This window comes from Macrobrachium rosenbergii, chromosome 24 (genome assembly GCF_040412425.1).
Source record: "Macrobrachium rosenbergii isolate ZJJX-2024 chromosome 24, ASM4041242v1, whole genome shotgun sequence".
NCBI lineage: Eukaryota > Metazoa > Arthropoda > Malacostraca > Decapoda > Palaemonidae > Macrobrachium > Macrobrachium rosenbergii.
In genome coordinates, this window is record NC_089764.1 from 37907417 (window position 1) to 37930315 (window position 22899).

The 22899-nt window shown below is 40.1% G+C and overlaps 2 protein-coding genes across 2 annotated transcripts; one reads left to right on the forward strand and one right to left on the reverse strand.

Moving 5' to 3' along the window:
- Positions 1-618: 618 nt before the first annotated feature.
- LOC136852031 (gastrula zinc finger protein XlCGF57.1-like) lies at positions 619-18952 on the forward strand. The gene is made up of 2 exons (XM_067126510.1): positions 619-758; positions 15046-18952. The coding sequence occupies exon 2, from the start codon at positions 15103-15105 to the stop codon at positions 16282-16284; it is 1182 nt and encodes a 393-aa protein (XP_066982611.1). The 5' UTR covers positions 619-758; positions 15046-15102; the 3' UTR covers positions 16285-18952.
- Positions 4773-7957, reverse strand: LOC136851857 (uncharacterized). The gene is made up of 4 exons (XM_067126170.1): positions 7217-7957; positions 6080-7130; positions 5095-5815; positions 4773-4983 (listed from the first exon to the last, which is right to left on the reverse strand). Exons 1-4 carry the CDS (start codon positions 7955-7957, stop codon positions 4773-4775), a joined length of 2724 nt encoding a protein of 907 aa, XP_066982271.1.
- Positions 18953-22899: the final 3947 nt, after the last annotated feature.

The window sequence follows — 22899 nt, forward strand, 5'->3', positions numbered from 1 at the left end:
CTCTCTCTCTCTCTCTCTCTCTCTCTCTCTCTCTCTCTCTCTCTCTCTCTCTCCAGGTTGATTTCCCTTTTAGCGCCCTCTTGGGTTTATTAACACCTGTTGACTCTGTCCGTAATGAGGGTTTTCAGCCTGAAGTTTGAATGGAAGGGAAAAGGAAAATGGTATCCCTTCAGCAGCCCTGGTATTAAAATGCCTTCTTTAATTTTTTTTTACCAAATGTCCTTGACAAATGTTTCTCTTTGGGCCAGCACCACACTTCACTGCCCATATGACAGACTTCTTGTTGACCACAATGCTCTATGCAGCATCCCATTATAGGAAGCAGGGTATACAGTTAGGTCAGTTGGACTGTTCATTTGTCCTTAAAGATGGTCTGAAATAGAAGGACAGTTAAACAGGTTTAAAGGAGACCTGTAGTTATATGAAACATCAATTATTTTACTTCAACAGCCTGAGCAACGTTTGAAGTAGCGACTTATGGAAATACAGTGTGTTTGCTTTAGTCTGTAGGACATTATATATTGATAGATACTGAGGAAAACATTAATTCCTGTATAGTGATGTAAGCCTGATACACTTCCTGTATATTTATAATGATGTTTCTTTATCTTGCAGATACAGTAATTTGTGACGCACCAAATGCAGACTAGGTCAGAGGTCCTCAGAAAGTGAAGTTGAAGTACTTGATCATCAAGAAGGAAGTGTGTCTCTTGGTTTTGTTGGGAACGTGTTAGGACTGCTGTCTATTTTATTTTTCTGTAAGTATTTAAAAGATTATTTGTACGTTTACGAGTACTGTCGTTCATGTATGGTTTAAAGTTTAACTCTTGAGGTTAGGGAGATTCTAATTATTTAGGCTTAGCTCTCTTGGCATCAGAATTGAAAAAAGGAAATCATTTGTTCCCAAGGATACGAACCTTCGTATGTTATGTGGGAGTACAGACAGAACCAGAAATTTTTTACCATAGTGAATTTGAGAACTCTAACAGGGAATAAACCAATTACTTGCTCTTTATGTCAAAGTAGTTTTCTCATTCTGAAAGTCTCAAAATACACATCAGACATCATACTGGAGAGAAGCCATTCACTTTTTCAGATTGTCCAAAAAGTTATGCACGTTTGAATAGCCTGAAATTACACATGAAAATTCATACTGGAGAGACTGTGGCCTTTCATTTCCACTTAATGCCAAAAAGGTTTTGTTCCGACATGATATGCAAACCCTCGGTCCTTTACATTAGGAATTACTTTCAGCATAGGCTGGAAACGGCCATTAAACTCTTAAGCAAGGTGGTTAGGCAGTAACTACTGCCAGGTAGGCGGGAATACCCGCCTGCCCGGATGTAAACATTCCAGTTTGCTTTGGGCCGTCATGCGTTGCAGACGTGGTTTCGGATCTCCTTGCCTGACTGTCGTTAAGCTCTTATTATCCCAGTGGGATCTTAATGTATTTTTGTGTATATATTACGTATGTTTGATATTTATTAATTCAAACCCAAGATTTGTGATAACCTTGCATAGCTGTCGTTCCCCTGCACTGTGTCTTGGGTTGACAGCCAAGGATGTATTTAAAGGAGCGTAACCGAGTGGTAATGCTTCTCTCCAGTAGCCCTTTATTTAGATACCGAAGGCGTTCCCCTGTACAATCAGGAATATTAGATTGGGACGTAATATCTTCGCTCCCCTACATTGATTGGGACGTAAGAGTTTGCTTCCCTTCTTGGGCTTCCGCCCTCTGTGTACAAGGGCATGACTACTTCCTTCCTACATGTACTGAGTGTTGTTTTCGCCGCCTGCGGGGAGGGTGGGAGGTTGCAGGAGCTGTCTGTAAGTTAGACTTCCACGGCGCCCTTGGTGGCCTCCCCTCTGTCCTTTTCTCTCCCCGTAGGTTCTTCCTTTCTCTTCTTCGGCATAGATCTCTCTCCTTCACCCTCTTTGCTCACTCGTCCGGCGAAGACCACAAGGGGGGGCCATTGGGCCACCTCTTCTTGAGTACCTCCTCTCGCTGCGTAGGGCAATTCCATTTCCAGCGAGAGGAGTTTCCCTCTCTAATCATTTTTGCTTTTTCTTTCAGGTTGACAGTGAGCATCGCAGACACAGCAGTAGTTGGCTGGATATCTCGCATGAAGGAGTCCCGACGTTCATTAGTGTTGCTTCGGGATTGACCACAATACCTGGCTGGATGACATAATTCCATGTCGGGATAGTTCAGACTCAGTTCCCGCTGATGTGGATCGATTGCTGTCATTGCTGGCCTTCGTGTATGCTGTGACGATGCCTCTGGCATATCTGTGGTCCATCTGCTCCTGCTGTTCCCTGTATTACGCTCCTGTTAACACAACAACAGTCTCTGGGCAGCTCTTCCTGGTCTCCTGCCGCAGCCGTCCTTATCGTTCCTGTTGCTGCTGGTGACTTTCATGTGACGATCCTGGCTGTTGCAGTAGCTCCTGCCTTCCGAACCGCTTCCGTAGTATAATATCCAAGGAGGTGAAGGAGACGTCAGTTCTTCAAGCAGGAGTTTTATTAACTAAAACATACACAGCAGCACCGTAACCGTGCTTAGCAGTTACCGGCCACTAGAGCAATTCCAAAGCTCGAGTCTTAAGACAGGAAGACGAGGGAACAAGTAATTAGGATTGTTATCTGTTATTCCCCCCGCCCTCCTTTTTTGTTTTACTTCGTTAAACAAACAGTGATCTATACAAGTTACTGAGTATAACAAGATAAAAAATATAGCAAATATAAAATTGTTATCAAACCTATATGATACTATAAATAAAAACAATAGAATTTCACAATAAAAGAACCATAATAGTCTTAATAAAAGAACCACAATAGTCCACATCATATATAATATTCCATTGTATAAATATCTAAGAATTGCAAAAGAGATTACATATAGTACATTTAAAACCTGTTCCCCGTCTCTTTAATTTTAACATTTTCTAACCTGAACTCATCGTTTTTAAAATGAACAAGATTGTCTTCATTTAAAGCCATTCTAAATTTTCCCCTAACTAAGACATCCGCCAGGTCATCGCTCTCTTTATTTTCCTTTGTTAATATGTCTGCTATCATTTCTTTAGTATGCAGCCAACTATATGATTCTACTTCTTTACAAATTAGTTTCTCCTTCAGGTCTGCTACTGCGTTTCTTAACAATTTTCTTTCCACCTGTTTTGATGAGGCTATACTTTCCAGCGTTGGTCTGCTGTCCTTGAACAGTTTTACTGGGATGTTTCCTCCTTTTTCTCCAAACATAAGTTGTTCAATACTTTTGGCTAAATACACACTGTCATCTACCAATTTAGTCAAGTTCCTCGTTTCGGTGTCTTTGGCAGAATGGCAGACTTGTTTGATGGTTTTTGTTTTCGAATATATAGGAGCTACTGTATCAGTTTTCTTGTTTCCCATTAAAATCAAATTACCTCCAATTGATTTTGTGTCACATCTGTAACTCGCATCGCCGAGGCCATAAATTTTCAGGTCTTCTTTCTTCCCTATTTTACCGAACTTTATTTTGCTCTCTCTTGATTTAATTTTCTTCACTATCTTGTTCACCCTCTTTAGATCACCAATCGTAGCATTTTTATTTTTCATAGACATATTCAATCCAACAATAGCCAAGTCGGGTCGGACATTTTCCGCCAACCACTGGATTTTTCCTGCATACTTCCTGAAAACTTTATATTCAGTTTTTGTTAGCGGTTCGTCATTTCCAATTTTCCTTATTTCTTTAATTTCCTCAATAGATTGAGCATAATCCTCCATGCTTACTTCTATTCCTTTTCTTGTTTTAACTATATCAATACCTGTAAATCTGAATTCGGAGGCCTCCACCTTAGAAATCGTGAAATTCTTCATTAAAAGATCTTTGATCATATCCACAAATTCTCTCTTCCCTGAAATCGAAAAATCATCAACATGACATAAAATCATACCAAGTAATGATCTGCCGTCATGGAGGTAGTAGAAAGCACTATCTCCATGCAGTGTTTTCATTCCTCTTGCTTTAAAAATCTTGTCCACTTTAAGCCAAAATTTCCTACCTGCGTCTTCAAGCCCATAGATTGGCTTTTTCAGTTTCCAAATGATTCCTTCCTTTTTGACATCTTTGGGTGGTTCGACAAACACATCACGCTCCAGTTTTTCGGCCTGTAAGAAAGCTGCCGAAATGTCAACGCTCTCCAGTTCAAATCAATCATTAGCTGATACTGCAATGAAAGTCTTGAAAGACTCCCTCAAGGCGGTTGGGGAATCTGACTTTGGTTTCTCCGTTTCCTGGAATCCCCTAGCAACTAATCTTGCTTTTATTTTGGTCTTCTGCCCATCTTGCCTCTCTTTTTCAGTTATGACCCATCTTGATCCAATTTTCTCCTGTCCTGTATCTTTTACTTCTTCAAATGCTTCATAATACTGAAAATTTTCAAGTTCTTTTTCTTTAGCGTTTATAACTTCAGCCTCATGATGACGACTTTTTGGGACTTCTACTACATAAGTGGTTATTTCCTCTACCAAGCACTCATCATTTGACATTTTCATCCAGTAAGTGCCAATGTTATCTAGTTCGACATTTTCCTTCGTCTCTCTCACTTCAGTTTCTTCTTTTTCATTAATCAGATATTTCCATTCTTTTATTTCATTTTCGAAGTCAACTTCAACAATTTTACCTCCCTCTAGTTTTATCAAGCACACAAATTTGCGCTTTGAGTTAGGTTTGTTCACTTCAGTTACTTTTCCTTTGTGTTCCTCGCCATTCTTGAAGGTCATAATTATTCTTTTGCTTTTCTTGGTCTTACTTCAGACGGGAGGTGATCTTTCACGGTCATTTTGTCATAGTTCTCCTCTGCCAAATTATGTCCACCAACAACTGTTACTTCTTCTCTCTTTTCTAAGTTAATTTCCTCCCTCTCGGACTGGTCAGGAAGTGCTGCTTCATCCTTCGGTTCAATCTCATCTTCATTTTTCTCATTAGCTGAAGTCCTTAATGTTCCGTAAGGTTATAAATGACAAGAAGCTACTTTTTTCATATCTCCATTTGCTAAGATCCATACGCTTCTCCCTTCCATCTTTTCCACCGTAGCGGGACCAAACCATTGTTTTCCACCTTTGTGCTGGTAAAATACTTTCTCCCCAGGTGTATATAGGTAATCATTAAAAGACGCATTTCTTGAGTTTAAGGCAATTTTCAGCTTCTCGCCATATTCAATTTCTCTATACTTCTTATTCACTTCTTTTTGATTTTCAATATGTCTTCTGACTGCTTCTGACTCCGAGATTAAAGATTCGGTTGCAACATTTCCACTTGTGATACCAGGAACTACTACAGCTCTCCCAGTGAGTAACTGCAATGGGGCATATCCTTTCACTGTTATGTTAGTATTATGACACCAGGCCGCTTTTGAAACTGCTTCATCCAATGTAATTCTATTATTCTCTTCCATCACTTTCTTCACAGTTAGATCAGCGCTGTAATGATTTCGTTCGTTCACACCATTGCTCCAAGGGGAATATGTTGGGCCAAACCCGATAGTAATTCCCATTGCAGAAGCCAAACTTTCCATCTCCTTATTTTGAAATTCTGATCCGTTGTCTGCCCAGAATCCCTCAGTTGGATATCCGTATTTCTCGCACCAGTTCTGGGTGATGGCATGCAAAACAGTGACTGCTTCTTTGTTCTTTAGAACAACTCCACTTATTAATTTTGTGAAGGCGTCTACCATCCACAGAATGTAATCCTCCTTCACTTGCTTTAGGTCAACTGTGACCTTTTGATTAAATTCCGTCACTGTGGGAATGGCAACTTTTGGTATTCCTAATGATTTTTATACTTTTGGCAGGGTATACATTCACTAACAACTTTCTTAATAATCTTTTTGGTTCGGTTGGTTACTACTCTTGCCAGTGTGAACAAATGGAGGAGTTGAGTTTCTCCTTTATGACCAGATACCAGATGCACCCTTTTTACTCTTTTGTACTCTGATATCTCTTTATTGCTTTCCAGTTTTTTTAACAAACATTACAATCTCTTCTTCGCTACATTCTTTATTGGTTTCCAATACAACAGCAAGATGGTTACCTTTAGTGGTTATCAAATCTATTTCTAAGTTTGGAACCAAGCTCCTGATAACTAGTTTTTCCTTCCCTCTCTCATAATCCTGAGAGGCACTCCATTTCTGGAGTTGTTCTTTCGAGCACAAAAAAGGAATATTAGCTTCAACAGCATGAATTTGTACTCGTAGTCTACTGAACTCTGTTCCATTTTTCTTTCCTTTAATTATCAATGGAACTTCAAACACTTTGTAGCATTCATAAACTTTGCTTGGTCCAAATTTGAACTTTTTAGTTTCTATTCTTTTCACATTAACTTGCCCTTTTCCAAATTGATTTTTCTTCAGATATTCTTCTATCCATTTAATTCCTGCCACATTTTTGGGTGCACCATTGTCAATAATCATCTCGGTTTCATTTATTTCATCCGTAAAGTAAATTTCGGGCATTTCTACTTCTCTCTCATCTTCAACACTCACAAATCTAATATTACTTAATTTATTCAGACAGCATTCATTTCTGCACCTTTTCTCTCTCGATTCTGATCTCGGCCTCCTGCCGCCCTCCATTGGACGATTTTGCTGATTTCTTTCGAACTCTTCAGGATCCTCACTTCCCCTTTCCGGAGGTTCTCTTTGTTTGAAGGAGTCACTTCTGTTTCGACTTCTATCTCCTGATCGAGAGTTATATCTTCTACTCTGATATCTGCTTCTTGACTCTCTCATTCTTTGGCTTCTGTCACTTGAACGAGAGTATGGTCTCCTATTTCTTTCCATATCATTTGATCTAAATGTAGATCTTTGTCTATTTGTATAAAATACGCCCAATTCCTTTTCGGGTCTTTGGTTTTCTATCTTTAGTTCCTTGAACTCCTTTTTACATATTTCTATTGTTTCTTTATCTTCTACATTTTTTAGTAGTTTCATAATTGAAATTTTTTCTGTTGTTTCCAATTTAGACTTATCTAAAAACAAAACAGAAGTCCATAATTTCCACTGTGATCCAAAGTTTGCTCTATCCATTTTTACTAAAAGATTTTCAAATCTATTCAGATACTCTTCACCTGTTTCTTTATCTTTCTGTTCAAAATTTTGTATTTCAGAAACCAATTCAGACATTTTTTCCAAGATTGTTTTTCATATTTATATTTTAGCAAGTTTATCACGTCTTCAATGATAGTCACACTGTTTGTGTCTACTTTTTCTATAACTTCTCTTGATACAAATTCTGATAGTCCTATTATCTCTTTGTTTGTCTTTAAACTATCCACCAATTCGAAAAACTTTTGAATTGGAGGAATGGTTGTCTGTGCATTCCAAAGTCTTAATTGGTGGCAATAACTTTCAAAATCCTGGCCATTCGTCCAGATTGGTGCTTTCTGATTTTTAATTAAATTAACATGGTTATTTCCACTTCCAAAATGGTGTACCTCAAAATTTTTTTCAATGATTTTCAATAACTTGTCTAGTCTTTCATCTAAATCACTCTTTTCATACATTATCCTGTTTGTTTCTTTACCGAAATCCCAATTTTTGTGAAAATTTTTCTGATGCGAAATATTGGTCACTCTGTTTTTAAATAGCTTATTGCACTGTCTACAAATTCTAGCCTCATACCTTTGGTCCAACTGATTTTTCGCCACCTCAAAAAGTTCATTTGTTTCTAGCCACCGTTTTACCTGTTCCACTTCATCTAAATTCAACTCCCTATTTTCACACTTGCTCTCATCTCCATTTTCTTTATGTCCCAATACCGGGCCTTTACATTTATGACAAAATTTGAAAATAAAGTTTCCAGCATTGTCAATGGTTCCAAATTTAGCCAATCGGGTCAACTGGTTCATAAGCTCACTTTCATCTTCAATGTATCCTGGTAAGGTTACTGCAGAGTATTGTGAACTTTCCATCTTTTCCAAAAATGTATATCAACAATGTCCGACTATAAATGCTTTTCGCTTTCTAGTAGGTATTAACATCAGGGTTGAAGGTTTCTTCCAGAAGATCCCCAAACACTCTCAAACACTCCAAGCAACTGCAAATACTCGTAATTACCACTCTTCGGCTCACACAAGCCCTTTAGGCTCAGGTCGTCCGCCTCACCACGTATCACAGTTCAGCATCATCATAACAAATTTGGTTTCTTTCTTCTGTCCACGATATCTGCACCTTGAGACACTCTGGTCGACAGAACCACTACGCCCTTTTCAGTTCGTAAGTCGAAATCCGTTGGTTTTCCTTCTCACATACGGCTTCACACTTGCGGCAACCTCCTCACACGTAGAACTTCCGGAATACTCCCCATCCCCGATGTTCGGGAACTTTTTAGCTGCTCATCATTTTCTTTTATCTTTCCAAGTAAAATTCAGATCTCCAACACGATCGCCGCAGTCCCTTAAACCACGCTCTGCTACCATATAATATCCAAGGAGGTGAAGGAGACGTCAGTTCTTCAAGCAGGAGTTTTATTAACTAAAACATACACAGCAGCACCGTAACCGTGTTAAGCAGTTACCGGCCACTAGAGCAATTCCAAAGCTCGAGTCTTAAGACAGGAAGACGAGGGAACAAGTAATTAGGATTGTTATCTGTTACGTAGCTCCTGCATCGGCTGTCCTGATCATGCCGGCTGCCTCTCCTGGTGGTTGTGCCCGGGGCCACTTCCATTGTTTCCCTGCCAGCTGCCCTGGAGGTTACAATGTCCACAATCCTGTAGAAGATGTCGGCGTGAAGGTGAATGAAGTCGCCCTGTGGAAAATGATGTTCCTGGCCGTTGCAGTAGCTACTGCCTTCCGAACCGCTGCCGTAGCTCCTGCATCAGCTGTCCTGATCATGCCTGCTGCTTCTCCTGGTGGTCGTGTCCTGGGCCGCTTCCGTTGTGTTTCTGCCTGACTGCCCTGGAGCTTACCATGTTTTGTGTCCACCATCCTGTAGAAGATGTCGGAGTGGAGGTAAAGGAAGCCGTCCTGTAGAAGTAGCTTCCGTCTTCTTCATCTTATCTTCAGTTTTGTCTACTGCAGCGTCTTCCCTTCCTCTCCCGAGGTCCAATGGGGTCCCAGGAATCAGACAGACCTCCGTTGGCCAAAGGAGAGGAAGGCTGCTTCTTCCCCTTGATGCCCTTGGACGTCTAAGGACTGCCTCCTTTCGAGGAGCAGTGGGTCTCTCGTTGGCTCTTCCCGACCTTCGGGTAAGGAAACGGATTCGCATAGCCCTGTGTTTTGTGTTTTGGGAGCTGCGGGCGCGCAGACCTCAGTCTGCAATCCCGTTCCCAGTCCTAGAGGTTCTGCCTCTTAAGACGGGCTGCTTCGGATGCTCGTTCGTGAGCCACTCCAAGTGCTTGAGATTCTATGGAATATCGAGTATCCCGATCTTGTCTGGAGAATATTTCCTCGGCCCAGTTTGGGAGCAGTGCGAGAGAAAGGGCCAAGGTACCCAGGTGTCTCAGCCCTTCCCACCAGCACCACAAGCACTCCAAGTGCTTACCAGTGCTCGGTCGGGTTCCCAGCCTGGTGTCTCAGTCCTGGCGGTTCGAACACCAGAAGAAGAAGGGAAGAGATTCCCTTCGGGAGTCCTGTGGGACTTCTAAGGGACTGACTCTCTTCCAGAAGACAAGTCTCTCATTGGCTCTTGCCGCCCTTGGGCGGGAACCGATTCGCATTCTCCTGTGGGGTCTGGCGTTTCGGGGGTCGCGAGAGCATGGCCTCAAGAGGCCGCGCCCTCGTTGCCAGTCTTGGAAGTCTGCGTCTAAGACTGGTTCTGTGCCTGGCTCTTTCGATCTCTTAGGAAACTGAAAGCAGCCGCTCCCAATTTTTGGGAGTCTTGTGGGTAGCTCGAATTCTGTGAATCATGAGCGCTCTCCTGACGAGAGGTATGGGACAAGAGAAAGTGTCAAGACACCCAGGTGTCTGGGTGCCGAGATGCCAGGTGTCTGGGTACCGAGACACCAGGTGTTTCGATACTGCCCGCCAGCTGCTTCTGTTGCTCGGCCGGGTTTCATTCTTGTGTCTTGAACCTTAGGGTTCAAGCATGTGAGATAGCAGACACAGAATTCTCCTTTGAACCTTCTTCTCAAGGGACCTCGGCCTCGGAGTTTAGAGTTCGGGAAACTAGCAATAGTTCACGGCAGACGAGTTCCGCCCTGTGCAGTTCCGATTGTGTTCGCGCGATCAGCTTCCCCCCTGGTCGCCCTTACAAGACTGGCTCGGCTCGGCTTGCCTGCCTCGCCCAGCCCTTGGTTGCGCTTGCGAGACTGGCTCAGCTCAGCTCGACTCGCCCTGCCTGTCTCCTGTCCATCGCATACCTCCCAGGCTGGATCGCGTTTGCGCGATCGTCTTGGCTCGGTGCGGCTCCACTCAGCCCAACTCGGTTTTTTTCCAAATCGGGTTCTCAGCTCTGTTCGAGTGAACTTTTTTGCTCTTCCCAAGAAAGCACTTTGCCACGGTACAAGCGCTCTTCTTCCCTCGTGTAGCAGTAATCTCCTTTGGTCGGTTGATAATCGCTCATGGTCTGCCTCTCCTGATGGTTTTACTGGCAGGACAGGTAGGGGTACTCTTTCTCCTCACCTGTTCTCTTTTTCTCTCGGTTGTTCCAAGAGGCATGAGACAGACAGAGAGAGCTCTTCGGAGTTCGGCTTCCTGGTGTGCTCTGGGTGTCGGTCTCCCGATTGTCTTGTAGTACAGCCAGGTAGCTGAGGAGGGTTTCATGGGATCTGTCAAGGCTCCCTCCAAGGGCAGAGGCACAGGAGTTTCACGCTTCGGAAGCAGCGAGGGTCTGTCAAGTTGCGATCGCCCTCGTTTTTGGAGAACTTCACGCCGATTCATCAGTGCAAGGATTCCTGGGACAGGACCGCTACTCCCCCAATGAATAATCTTCATCACTCGCAGCCCTTGCAGTTTCCGAGGGGGCAAGAGTGTCGGGGGCCACCGCGGTCCTTATTTCCGAGAGCGTTCTCAACCAGATGAACTCGTTTCTTCAGAGAAGGAGTTCATTCAGGTCGACACACCAAGCTTCTCCCCTGCCTTGACAGAATACGAATTCTTCTTGCCTCAAATTGTCTGGCCGACTGCAGTTCTGTGGACAATTCTGGTGCTAAGAAGGATTTTGTCCCAATTCAGATCTCCGGTTTCATAAGTCCCGAGTTGGCTCGGCCCTTAGGAACAAACCTTACTTGGTTCTGCCTTTATCTTGCAGAGATTTGCCAGATACCTCGGTAATCAAGGTTCGTACCAGGGCACTGCCTTGTCCTTTGGACAGTGGCCAAGACCTTGGGGTCTTATTCATCTCGACTCAACCTCGAGTTCAAGCCAGCACCCCCCTCAACTCCTAAGAAGTCCCAGGCTTCGATAGAAGGTTGCGGAACATAGCCCCTCCTGCCCTTCTAGGAAAATGCGCATAACTGCGTCTCTTTCCACCCTCTTTCCCATAAGGGAGGAGGGAAGAAGGGAAGAGAGAAAAAGTATCGACCGGGAAGAAGTTCTCCTACTGCAGATTCCTGGATGAAATGATACTTATCAAGTCTCTGGAGCTGGCAGCGACATTGCCGAGACCTGGGAATGGTTTCCTTCAGGAGAAGTATCTATTTCCCTTAGGTCTCGGCAATTCTTTTCATCCCGCTTCCTCTTCCGTGCTCCCGATTCAGGAAATGCCAGCTCGGCTAGAGCTAATTGTCTCGGTATCCTGTCATCTTGTAGAAGCTTCCCCATGGCGGAGAATGGAAGTCTGCTTCCATTCCTCCTTCCTTCTTTCCTCTTCGAAGTATGAGGAAGAAGTTAGGCTAATGCTTGATTGAAGGAACCTTCGAATATGCTTGCATATTCCCCTCACATCGTGTGTCTACTTACGGATTCACCGATTGAGGAATAGGCACACACCTGTAAGACTTTGTCTTGAAGGTGTGGGACCAAGACGATTAGTACCTTCTCATCACCATCCTGGGCTCGAGGCAGCCTTCTGGCCTTCCGAGATTTCAGGATGAGTTTTGCGACACTCAGTGGTTTGTTGAACAAAAAACCACAGTAGCGGCATTTGTCGACAAACAAGAGGCAATCGTTTTTTCCTCCTGTTCCATCTGTTGACATTTGCAGGTACTCTAGTGTTCTATTGCACACTCGACATCTCAATTAGCCAGATGCATCCACGGTGGGGATGTATTGGCAGGCGAGCTTGGCCTCGGGTTTGAGTGATCGGGACGGAATGTGCTGCTCACTCGAAGATTCATGAAGAGATTGCTTGACTGAGAAATCCCTACCGTCTTTCAGTTGCCTCCCTACACAAGTCAGTAAGTTTTTCTTGCTCCTTCATACCAGACCCAGGGGCCACTATGGCGAGGCATGCTGTCTTTCTGGGAAACTTGATATCTACTTTTTTCCCTCTGTATTTGTCTGTTTCACTAGGGGTTCTCAAGCATTGCTCACCCCGAGTTACAGGCAAATGCCGGAAGACTTCGCCTCTTGCCCAACATGATAGCCATGGCATAGAGGAGAGTTCTGCTTGACCCAACCTCCTGTGGCAGCTACACAAGAAGCGGTTCTTCGGAAAGTACATCCCTGTGTGTTTGGGAGTGGGAGACCTTCCAGCTTCCCTTGCAAGCAAAGGCTTTCTCGCCGAGTGGCAGCGGCTATAGCTGGATGTCTCTTGAAGTTCTCTGCAACACTCACAGGGACTGGAGCCGTCTTCGCTGGTGGGTGTCGTTACAGAACTCCTTCTTGGGTCAGAGTCACTCCTCAAGTCTGGACTTCCTCATCTTCTCTGCCGAGGGTTGCTTCTTTCCCTTTCATTTGTGAGGAACATAGGCCCTTGCGACCTAGTCTTCTATCTGAAGTAGCCTCTCCTTAGTCAAGATTTAGCTACGGATGAGAAGCTTCTTCGGTCTTGCTGTCCCAGGGAGCTGTTCCCTGGGTGGCATGTGACTCTCATTTAGGGTCCCTGTCCCATGCTGCATGCACCCTTACGAGAGTCGTTGGATAGAGATGTGCCCTCGTAGGACCATCTCTCATCTTGCTCCACCCTTGGCGTAGAAAATGGAAAAGTAGGTGAAGGGGATCAGTACCTCGACTCCTCTGATGTCGTAGGTGGACTCCGAATCCTTCGGCATCTATTGTTGGGTTCGAGTTCTCCTTGTTCCCCTCCTCCTTGGACTTTGTATCGAAGATCCAGATCATTCGTTACTTTGTCCTTTTGGCAGCTGTGGTACTTTCTGAAAAGGCTCGACACTCCTAACCTGCATGTCGTCGACATTTTCGCTAGTATTCTCTCTCTCCCAAGGAAGAAGTGTCTAAGGACACATCTTCCTCTTGACTTCATGAAGCGATTGAAGGAGGTACTCAGCAGCTGACGACAACGATACTGGTACCTTCCACCCGAGAGCTCACGAAGCCGATGGCTTGGTCCATCCCTCGCATTCTGGAAGTTTCTGTTGGGCTGGAAGCAAGACGTGGTCTCATAGACCACACTCTTGTCTTCCTATGGTCTTGCCCACAGCCCCTTGGAACTTTTTTTCCTTGGCCCTGTGGTGGCTGCTCAACAAGTTGTGTTTTCTTACCTGGCTCCTTCAAGAGGACGAGTAGCATCTCACCTGTGTTTTCTTACCTGGCTCCTTCAAGAGGACGAGTAGCATCTCACCTAAGGTGTTGGTTCTGGAAGTGAGAAGGATTCCAAGAGTGACTGGCCTCTCTTCCTACTCCTTCCCCGTCCTCCAGCTTCTCCTTCGGGATGAGAATGACTCGAACCAACATGTGCTGGACATGGCGCTGATGCGGTAAGACTGCACATCGAGCACCCATTCTATTTTTCTCCTAGAATCATAGAAGCAATTCCGCTCCTTCCTCTAGCAAGGGGAGGAAGGAGAGTCTGGCAATAAGGGAAACCCTATCTCATCTTTTCCTCGCTGCCTCCGACTCTAAGATTCTTCCAGCCTATCTGACATTTGATCTTGCAGTTCCTACACTCTGATCAATACGTCAGAGGCTCAGGTACTCTTCCTCACCCTTTTGGCCAGGAGGAGTAGCCCAGGTGTGTAGAACTCCAGTCAGTTCAGGAGACTCACTCAGATTCCTCCCTCCAACCAGTGAGTTTTCCTAATGTAAAGGACTGAGGGTTTGTATATTGTGTCGGAACAAATCACAATTTGAAAGTAAATTGCATTTATTCCTAACTATACAAACATGAGGTCCTTTACATTACATATAGTGCCCAACTCATGCCACCCCTCAATCTGAACCTGGACCGAAAGGCAAACTGGAACGTTTACATCTGGGCAGGCGGGTATTCCCACCTACCTGGAGGTAGTTACTGCCTAACCACCCTGCTCAAGAGTTTAGCGGCCTTTTACAGCCTACGCTGAAAGTAATTCCTAATGTAAAGGACCTCAGGTTTGTATAGTTAGGAAAATTATAATTTACTTTAAAAAATTGTAATTTCATCATTCCTCTCCTCTCAAAATACAAATGAGAACCCATACTGGAGAGAAGCAGCCATTCACCTAGCCGAAGGAGTTTTTCTCTATCCCATTCTTAAAAGGCACATGGACGCTCATACTAGACAGAAATGATTTATATGCACTGGGTGTCCAAGTAGCCTTTTCATTAGAACCACCTCAAAATGCATATGCAATTCATATAAGCAAAAGGTCATTCTTCTGTAGACAGATTTATAATACTCCCAATTCATGAAGGAAAGATGCTGTTCATTTGATTGTCAAAATTAGAGTAAGTCGGGAATTTGTGGGAAAGGCAGAAGCTGTTGGTTGAATGTAAACCAACGTTGGCCCAAATAACATTGATTCCAAACAGAATCCAAGGATGCCATTTTATTTCTCGTGAGACAAATTGTGTCCAGATGATCATTGCATTGTGATATTTGTTTTCCCAGAGGATACGTATTTTAGAGTTGAAATGAGCATACTGTAAAACATGAAATTATTTTGAATTTCAAATTCTGTTTTTGTTATGAATGGTGCTATTCAGAACAAGTTTTTATCAGATTTTTTATTTTATTTCAGAGTATTCCAAGCAAAGGAAAATTTCAAGAGATCCTAACTAGGATTTGAGTATTGTAAATGGAACAGCCTGTGGAAATGTCATTAATCATAGAAGAGATGCAGAATTTGGAGGAGGATCTTCTTGAAAACACAGATGAAGACCCTTTATGTGCAGATCCCTTCTTAGAAGTCAAGGCAGAAGCAGAATTTTTTGACCATAGTATATTTGATGTGAACTGTTCACCCCAATCTATTAAGTACGAGGACAGCTCTCCAAGCTGTGATGGTGAAAGTGGAAAGGTCTGTATTGAAGAAGAAAATAGGCATTTGGTTGGAACAAAAGAATTTTCAAAGAGAAGCAACACAGTAGGAAAGCAAGTAACTTGTGCTGAATGCCAAAGGACATTTTCAAAGATGTGCCACCTGAAATCCCACATGAGAATTCACACAGGTGAGAAACCATATACTTGCTCTATATGTCAAAAGAGTTTTTCTCGTCAAAGTACTCTAAAAAGACACATGAGAACTCATACAGGTGAGAAACCATATACTTGCTCTATATGTCAAAGAACATTTTCTGGTCAAGATAATCTCAAAATACACATGATAACTCATACGGGAGAGAAGCCTTATACTTGTTCTATATGTCAAAGAAGTTTTTCTCGTCAAGGTTCCCTCAGAACACACATGATAACTCATACAGGAGAGAAACCATTCACTTGTTCTATATGTCAAGGAAGATTTTCTCATCAACAGAGTCTCAAAAATCACATGAAAACTCATACAGGAGAGAAACCTTATACTTGCTCTATGTGTCAAAGAAGATTTTCTCGTCAAGGTGATCTCAAAACACACACGAGAACTCATACGGGAGAGAAACCTTACACTTGCTCTTTATGTCCAAGAAGTTTTTCTCGTCGAAGTCGCCTCAGAATACACATGGTAACTCATACAGGAGAAAAACTTTTTACTTGCCCTATATGTCAGAGAAAATTTTCTTGTCAAAGTAATCTCAAATCACACTTAAAAACTCATACAGGAGAGAAACCTTATACTTGCTCTATGTGTCAAAGAAGATTTTCTCGTCAAGGTGATCTCAAAAACACACGAGAACTCATACGGGAGAGAAACCTTACACTTGCTCTTTATGTCCAAGAAGTTTTCTCGTCAAAGTCGCCTCAGAATACACATGGTAACTCATACAGGAGAAAAACTTTTTACTTGCCCTATATGTCAGAGAAAATTTTCTTGTCAAAGTAATCTCAAATCACACTTAAAAACTCATACAGGAGAGAAACCTTATACTTGCTCTATATGTCAAAAAAGTTTTTCTCATCTAAGCTATCTCAAAACACACATGAGAATTCATACAGGAGAGAAACCTTATACTTGCTCTGTATGTCAAAGAAGCTTTGCTCATCGAACTGGACTCAGAACACACATGAGAACTCATACAGGATAGAAACCTTATACTTGCTCTGTATGTCAAAGAAGATTTTCTCAATCAAGTCATTTCAAAGCACACGAGAATTCACACTAGACAGAAACGGTATACTTGATCTTTGTCCAGGTAGTTTTTCTAATTCTGAAATTCTCAAAGTACACACTGGAAGTCATTGTAGAGAGAGGACATTCTCCAGTCCTAATGTCAAAAATGTTGGACAATTTCAAGTGCTTTGAGATTACTCATGAAAATTCATAATATTTAGAGGGCAATTTAATGTACTGAATGCCAAAAAGGTTTTTAGTATTCCTCTGCTCTCAAAAACCTTATGTGAACCCTTACTGGAGAGAAGCCATTTACGTCTCATGAGTGCTAAAGGAGATATTGTGAATCGATGTCTCAAAAAATGTGTGAAAACTCATACTAGAAAGAAATCATATACACTATATGCACTTGGTTCCCAAGAGTTTTTTTTCATTAGGTCCATCTTAAAATGAATGTGTTAACTCGGAAGAAAGATGTCAGTCATTCTTCCACACAATGTTCAAGCAGTTTTTCGCATGTAGATTCATAACATATGTGAGAAATCACAGAGGACAGACACTGTTCTTTTACACTGCGTGTGATATTTTTGTCTTGTAATCTCCAGATCACAGTCATTGTTAATCTCCAAATCATAGCCATTGGTTCTGAATGCCAAAATAGTGTTTTCAAGTGTCAAAATGCACAAGCAAAGCCATTCGTCAGAGGTGATGTTCAGTTCTACTGACAGATTTATTAAGGTTTGCATCCCAAAGTAAGTTGCGGTGGGTATGGCAATAATTATTGTGAACTTAACTGCAAAATCCATAAAAAAAGGAACAGCAGCCTAAGGGACTATAAAAAGTAAAATCCTTATTTATATTTTTAGGATCCAATTAGTTTTTACAGGGAAGTTATTCTGATTCTGTGTTGTAGACAGTGCTATTGAGAGCATTTGTTTACTCTTTTTTTTTATATATTTTATTTCTGAGTATTCCAAACAGGAAAATTTGATCAGATCCTAATTAGGATTGAGTATTGTATATAGAACTTCCTGTGAAAGTGGAAGCTGAAAAATCATTACCGTTGCTCTTAATCAAAGAGCAGAAGGAGAATTTGGAGGAGAAGCTACTGAAAACACAAATGAGGGCTCTTTGTTTGCAGACCCTTTCTTAGAAGTCAAGGCAGAACCAGAATATTTTGACCATAGCGAATTTGATGCGACATTGTACTCATTGAACAACGTACAGTGCCAGGTGAAGAAATTTTGTGGTGCCTACTTCACTTTTCTTGTTCTTGCCTACTTTTTGTATGATTTCTAAATTAAGAATTAGTTTTGTCATTGGCTGGCATGAACTTTTCTTCCTTTTGTTATTAGGCATTATGCATATGCTCTTGTATATGTAGTTGTAAGCATGAATATTTCCGTGAAATGCCAGTCTTAGTGGAAGTAAAAAGATTGATTTCTTCATTAAACATCAATGAAAATTAGGTGCAGTTTTATTTGATTATTTTCTATATGTTCTTGGTTTTAATATTCTACAAAGAATGAGATAAAGCTTTAGGAAAATCTGGACACAGTAGACTGTATTACTTTTTTTTGCTTTAAGCTAACCAGTCAGAAGTGTGGAGCCAGGACTTGCTTTGTAAATGACTAAAGTACTGTATCATTCTGATTAAATTAAACCTCTTTTTTGCTTATTTTGGCCCTCTGGTAACATTACCAAAGAACTCTAGTCTTGCGATGTATTTGAGACTTCTATCAGTCATAATGTGAGATTAGGGTCAATGAAACGCTTTGCCAAAGATGGCCTTCACCCTCTGAATGAGTTAGATAGAAAGTCGTCAGTTCCTTCGGTCATCAGTTCATGAGGCAATTTTGCTTTCTTGTTAGTGAACTTTGAGAGAGAAAGAGAGTTTAGTTATGAGCGAGATTCGAGACCTTTCTCTCAAGGCCTTTTTTTGTGTCAGATTCAATCCTCTGGATATACTGTACATCAAGCTTTTTCAGAGATTATTTCAACGAACGTTAAGCAAACGGACGATGTCTTAAAAGCGTCCAGTCAGGAGACGGTTGTCGAATACCACATAGGCTTACTATGTAGATTTTCTGTATATATGAGTACCACATAGGCTTACTACGTAGACCTGCTATATATATGAATACCACATAGGCTTAATTGTAGACCTTCTATATATATGAATACCACATAGGCTTACTATGTAGACCTTCTACATATATGAATACCACATAGGCTTAATATGTAGACCTTCTACATATATGAATACCACATAGGATGCTATAAAATATAAAATAAAATAAAATGAAGTGTAAATTGTTTTTATTTATAACTTGATTGTACTGATTTGTTCGTTGGGAAAAAAAAGCATTTTTGTAATATGTTTTCATTGGTTGTAGTCTCCTTAAATGTACAAGGCATCAATGTACATTATAAATATACAGTTACTGTACTTAGTGTATTTTCATTATAAATATTACTCAATTTGAATGTATTTTTATACAATGATACAAAAGATCCTGTAATACTGTACAAGTATAGCAATTCATTGTATAATTGGAATCATATTACATAATATATAATTGAAATCATTATATTACATAATATACACCATTAAGACTCCAATATACAACTGTTATAATTTCTCTCGCACACTCCATAATCTTATATTAGCTGATTTTTACCTTTTCTTCTTCTTCATAATAAGAAGAATAACGGAGTAATGAGAGAGAGAGAGAGAGAGATCAGGGAATATTTATTCAAAGACTTCACAGACTTCTTATTACATAAAACCGATACAGAAAACAGAAAGACTTAGAAATCAGTCTGTTTAACAGACAGCTTAATGATTAATATATATATATATATATATATATATATATATATATATATATATATATATATATATATATATATATATATATATATATATATATATATATATATATATATATATATATATATATATATATATATATATATATATATATATATATAATATTTTCAATGTTGCCTTGTAATAAAACACTATTTATGATTTTGAAACCATATATTTACAGGGCACTTGTTTCTGTGTTCCCTGTTCACTGGTAGAATATGGACAGGTGAAAAGTTCAATGGAAAATCATCAAAAATCATGAAGGTGTGGCCTTGGGCTTTTAATGTTGGAGGTGGCGTTTCTTAAGAATTATTGAGTTTTACATCAAAAACCTTCAAAGTGGTTATTCTGCCATTTTTAGCATATTTTTGGCGATGGATCGGCGCGATCGACGCGTTTCTTGGTCATCTTCTTCAAAGCGGGTGAAATAATTGAATAGGTGTCAATGGCGTCCGTAATTTCAACGTCCTCCTGAACAGGTTCATATTGTTGGTTTGATTGCCTGATAGCAGATTCCAGCATGTGTTGTTTGTAATGATAATGATTGAAAAGTATCATATTTAGTTTGGCAGTTAATGAAAAGAACCTGTATTCTAATATAATAGTGTAATTTAGAACTTGATAATACAGTTTTTTGTGCTCTGTTATTCTTAGCAAGAATATCTACCTTTCGCGACATTTACATAAATGTCATGACAATTACTACACGGTATCTTGTAAAGATTTGTTTCCTTTTGTTATTTCAGTTGAGATAAGAGACAACTCTTTGTTTTGGGATAATGGAAAATGAAAGGTTTAAAACAAATGAGGTGCGCCCGGTGGGCTTTTGGATGTTTTCATGTTGGAAGCTTTATTTTGTTGTTGAAATCTATTTGTCTGTTTGAGAGGACCTCTGTGTATATTAATTTTGCATGTTTTGTAATAGCCCTCTCAAATAATGTGTGGTGCTAGGCAGACGTCATTTAGGTGTTAGCAGTTTCTCCATTGTAAATTCTTGATCCAAAATGCATTTAAACATATCCTAAGTCCTCTGACTTTTGTAGGTTGCACCCTACCAAAATGATTTTTAATGACATCATAGTAATTGTTTGAATGTTACTGGAACTAAAATCTGGTTTTTCTGATTACTGTAAATGCAGTTAATTTGTTCTGTTTTCTTATTAAAATCAGTACATCTAATGTAGTGTTTTCCGTCCTTTTCCCATTCTGTTTTAGATCTTTTATGGTTATTTAGCGAATTTAGCCTATTAAAAATTGTGTAAAGTCCCCAGCTATTGTCCCAGAAAGTGAAAGATATTTTCTACAAGTTTGTCTAAGTAACGTGAGATCATGTTATGGGGTTTGATAAGACGACAAAAGTTCTGTTTGAAATATTCCATGATAAAGTTTGCTTTTTGGGGTGATAGGGGTTTCTTCATATTTGCACATTTGTTTTTGTTTGTAAAATGTAACATTGAAAGAAAACACGTTGTTAGTTAAATAGGTTTAGTTTTAAGTTTTATCTATGCCAACTTGAAAATATTTCATTTATTATGGTTGTAATTTCAAATCTTCTAAGAAAAACAACACGTCGGCAATCGGGACTTTATTAATTTAAATGAATAACGTTTAGACTGAGCAGTTTGATTTTGTTTCATGGGGATGTTTAAACTATTAAATTTTTGTGTTGAAATTTTCTGCATGTTTAAATTTGGGAGGATGAGAAGGTTCTAATTATAAATAACAAGTTTAGAAAGCCATTTTGATAATTTTCTGAAAGAGTGTTTCATTTATTGATCATTAGTGATTAGGAATTGATCTTTATGTGTTTCGGGAGCATAAGGCAAAATGGGAAGATGGGTTGATTCTTTTATGTCTCTAGTAATTTTATGACCAGGGAAACAGTTATGGTTCTTTGATTTGTTAAACTGAGCAGCAATACTCTAGGATATTTCTAGTTTAATTTTTGGTCTCCGCATCGTTTAGAAGTTTTGATTTTTATTGATGTATGTCTTTTGTCTAACAGAACTATTTTCCCGTCTTTGTCATAATTTTGTTATGATGATATCCCCCTTTTTCTTAAGCTAACTAATGCATTTTGAATCTTTTAGTTGGAGCGAATTTTTGTTGTTATTTTGCTCCAAGACATTTAGCAAAATGCCTTTGAGACATATATCTTTCTTGTCATAGTTGTTTTTTGCAAAATGTTTATCAAAAGCAACTAGGAAATTAAGATTACTCTCGGGACCAGGTTTTAGATATAATGAAACTCCAAGATTTAAAACGGTCTGTTCTTCTGCAGTGAGGGGATGGTTAGAGAGATTCAGCACATTATTGGGAAGGCCAAGATTATTCCATACGCTGTTCCTAATCAGTCTTTTTAATTTGTAGCACAAATTTCTGGAGTGGGACTCACTGTTTTCAATAGCACCTGATAGCACAAAATATGAAAGATATCTGTACATACCATCATCCCTGCACATGAGGCGAAGTGACGTGGCTAGCTCATATTTTTTCTTCTGATCACATAGATGTCTTAATAAAATATTTAATTATTCTGTCTTGGAGGAATGTGCGGATGGAGTATGAAATGGGTCTGACGCAGCGCGATGTCCATCTGTGAATGCCGTCGGCAGCATACATTTTGGGAGAAACTGAAAATCCTAAAAGAGGCATTCTTGTAAAAATTTCTCTGATTCTTCCTTTTGCAAATAACCAAATGTACTAACAAATTTCGTATTTGATGGCTTGAAGATGTGCTTGACAGCTGGGTTGAAGCTTTTAATTTCAGCAAAACTGGCGAAAAAAACTGTGATGTTCCATAATGGGCAAAATGAATGTCTTTTCCTGTAATACTACAGTGTATTAGGTTATGAAAATATTGTTTCTTAGGCCAGAATCAACAAAAACACTATTTAAAGAAGTTTGAAACCATATTTATATTTATCAAAATTGTTTCTGTGCCCCTGTTCACTGGTAGAATATGGACAGGTGGAAAGTTACAATGGTATATATACAAAAACATGAAGGTGTGGCCTCAGTTTAACAAAAACATTTATAAAGAACCATAGGGGCATGTTAAAAAGATCCATAGAATTACTAGAGACAATCAAGGGTAAAATTCAATAAATCTCTCCCCTATTTTTAACGCCTCTCGAAAACACAGCAACTCAAGAAAGGGATTCCTTATTACGCCCCATAATAAAGCAGGGCTCTTTCATGTACAAATTATCAACTCAACAAGACTTGTTATCATGCCTAAAAGGAACCTTCTCAGGAATTGTCAAACATGCAGAAGATTTGTTACAAAAATTTAATAGTTTAAACATCCCCTCAAACAACATCAAACTGCTCAGTCTTGTTATCCGATTCATTATTTACTAAAGTAGGATTGCCGACGTGTTGTTTTTATTATAAAGTTACAACCATATGAAGACCATTTTCCTCTTGGCATAGATAAAATATTAAAATTTTTATCAACCTCTGTGTAACTAACAACGTGATTTTCTTTCAATGGTAATTTTACAAACAAA

What these genes read in the sequence shown, in the direction of transcription:
- LOC136851857 (XM_067126170.1), bottom strand. Translation starts at nt 7,957, where the DNA reads ATGGAAAGTTCACAATACTCTGCAGTAACCTTACCAGGATACATTGAA. An exon ending in GTGTGACTATCATTGAAGAC is followed by an intron (nt 7,131 to 7,216) that starts GTGATAAACTTG and finishes AATTTTGAACAG; the next exon opens with AAAGATAAAGAAACAGGTGA. An exon ending in CACAAAGGTGGAAAACAATG is followed by an intron (nt 4,984 to 5,094) that starts GTTTGGTCCCGC and finishes CGGAACATTAAG; the next exon opens with GACTTCAGCTAATGAGAAAA.
- LOC136852031 (XM_067126510.1), top strand. Translation starts at nt 15,103, where the DNA reads ATGGAACAGCCTGTGGAAATGTCATTAATCATAGAAGAGATGCAGAAT.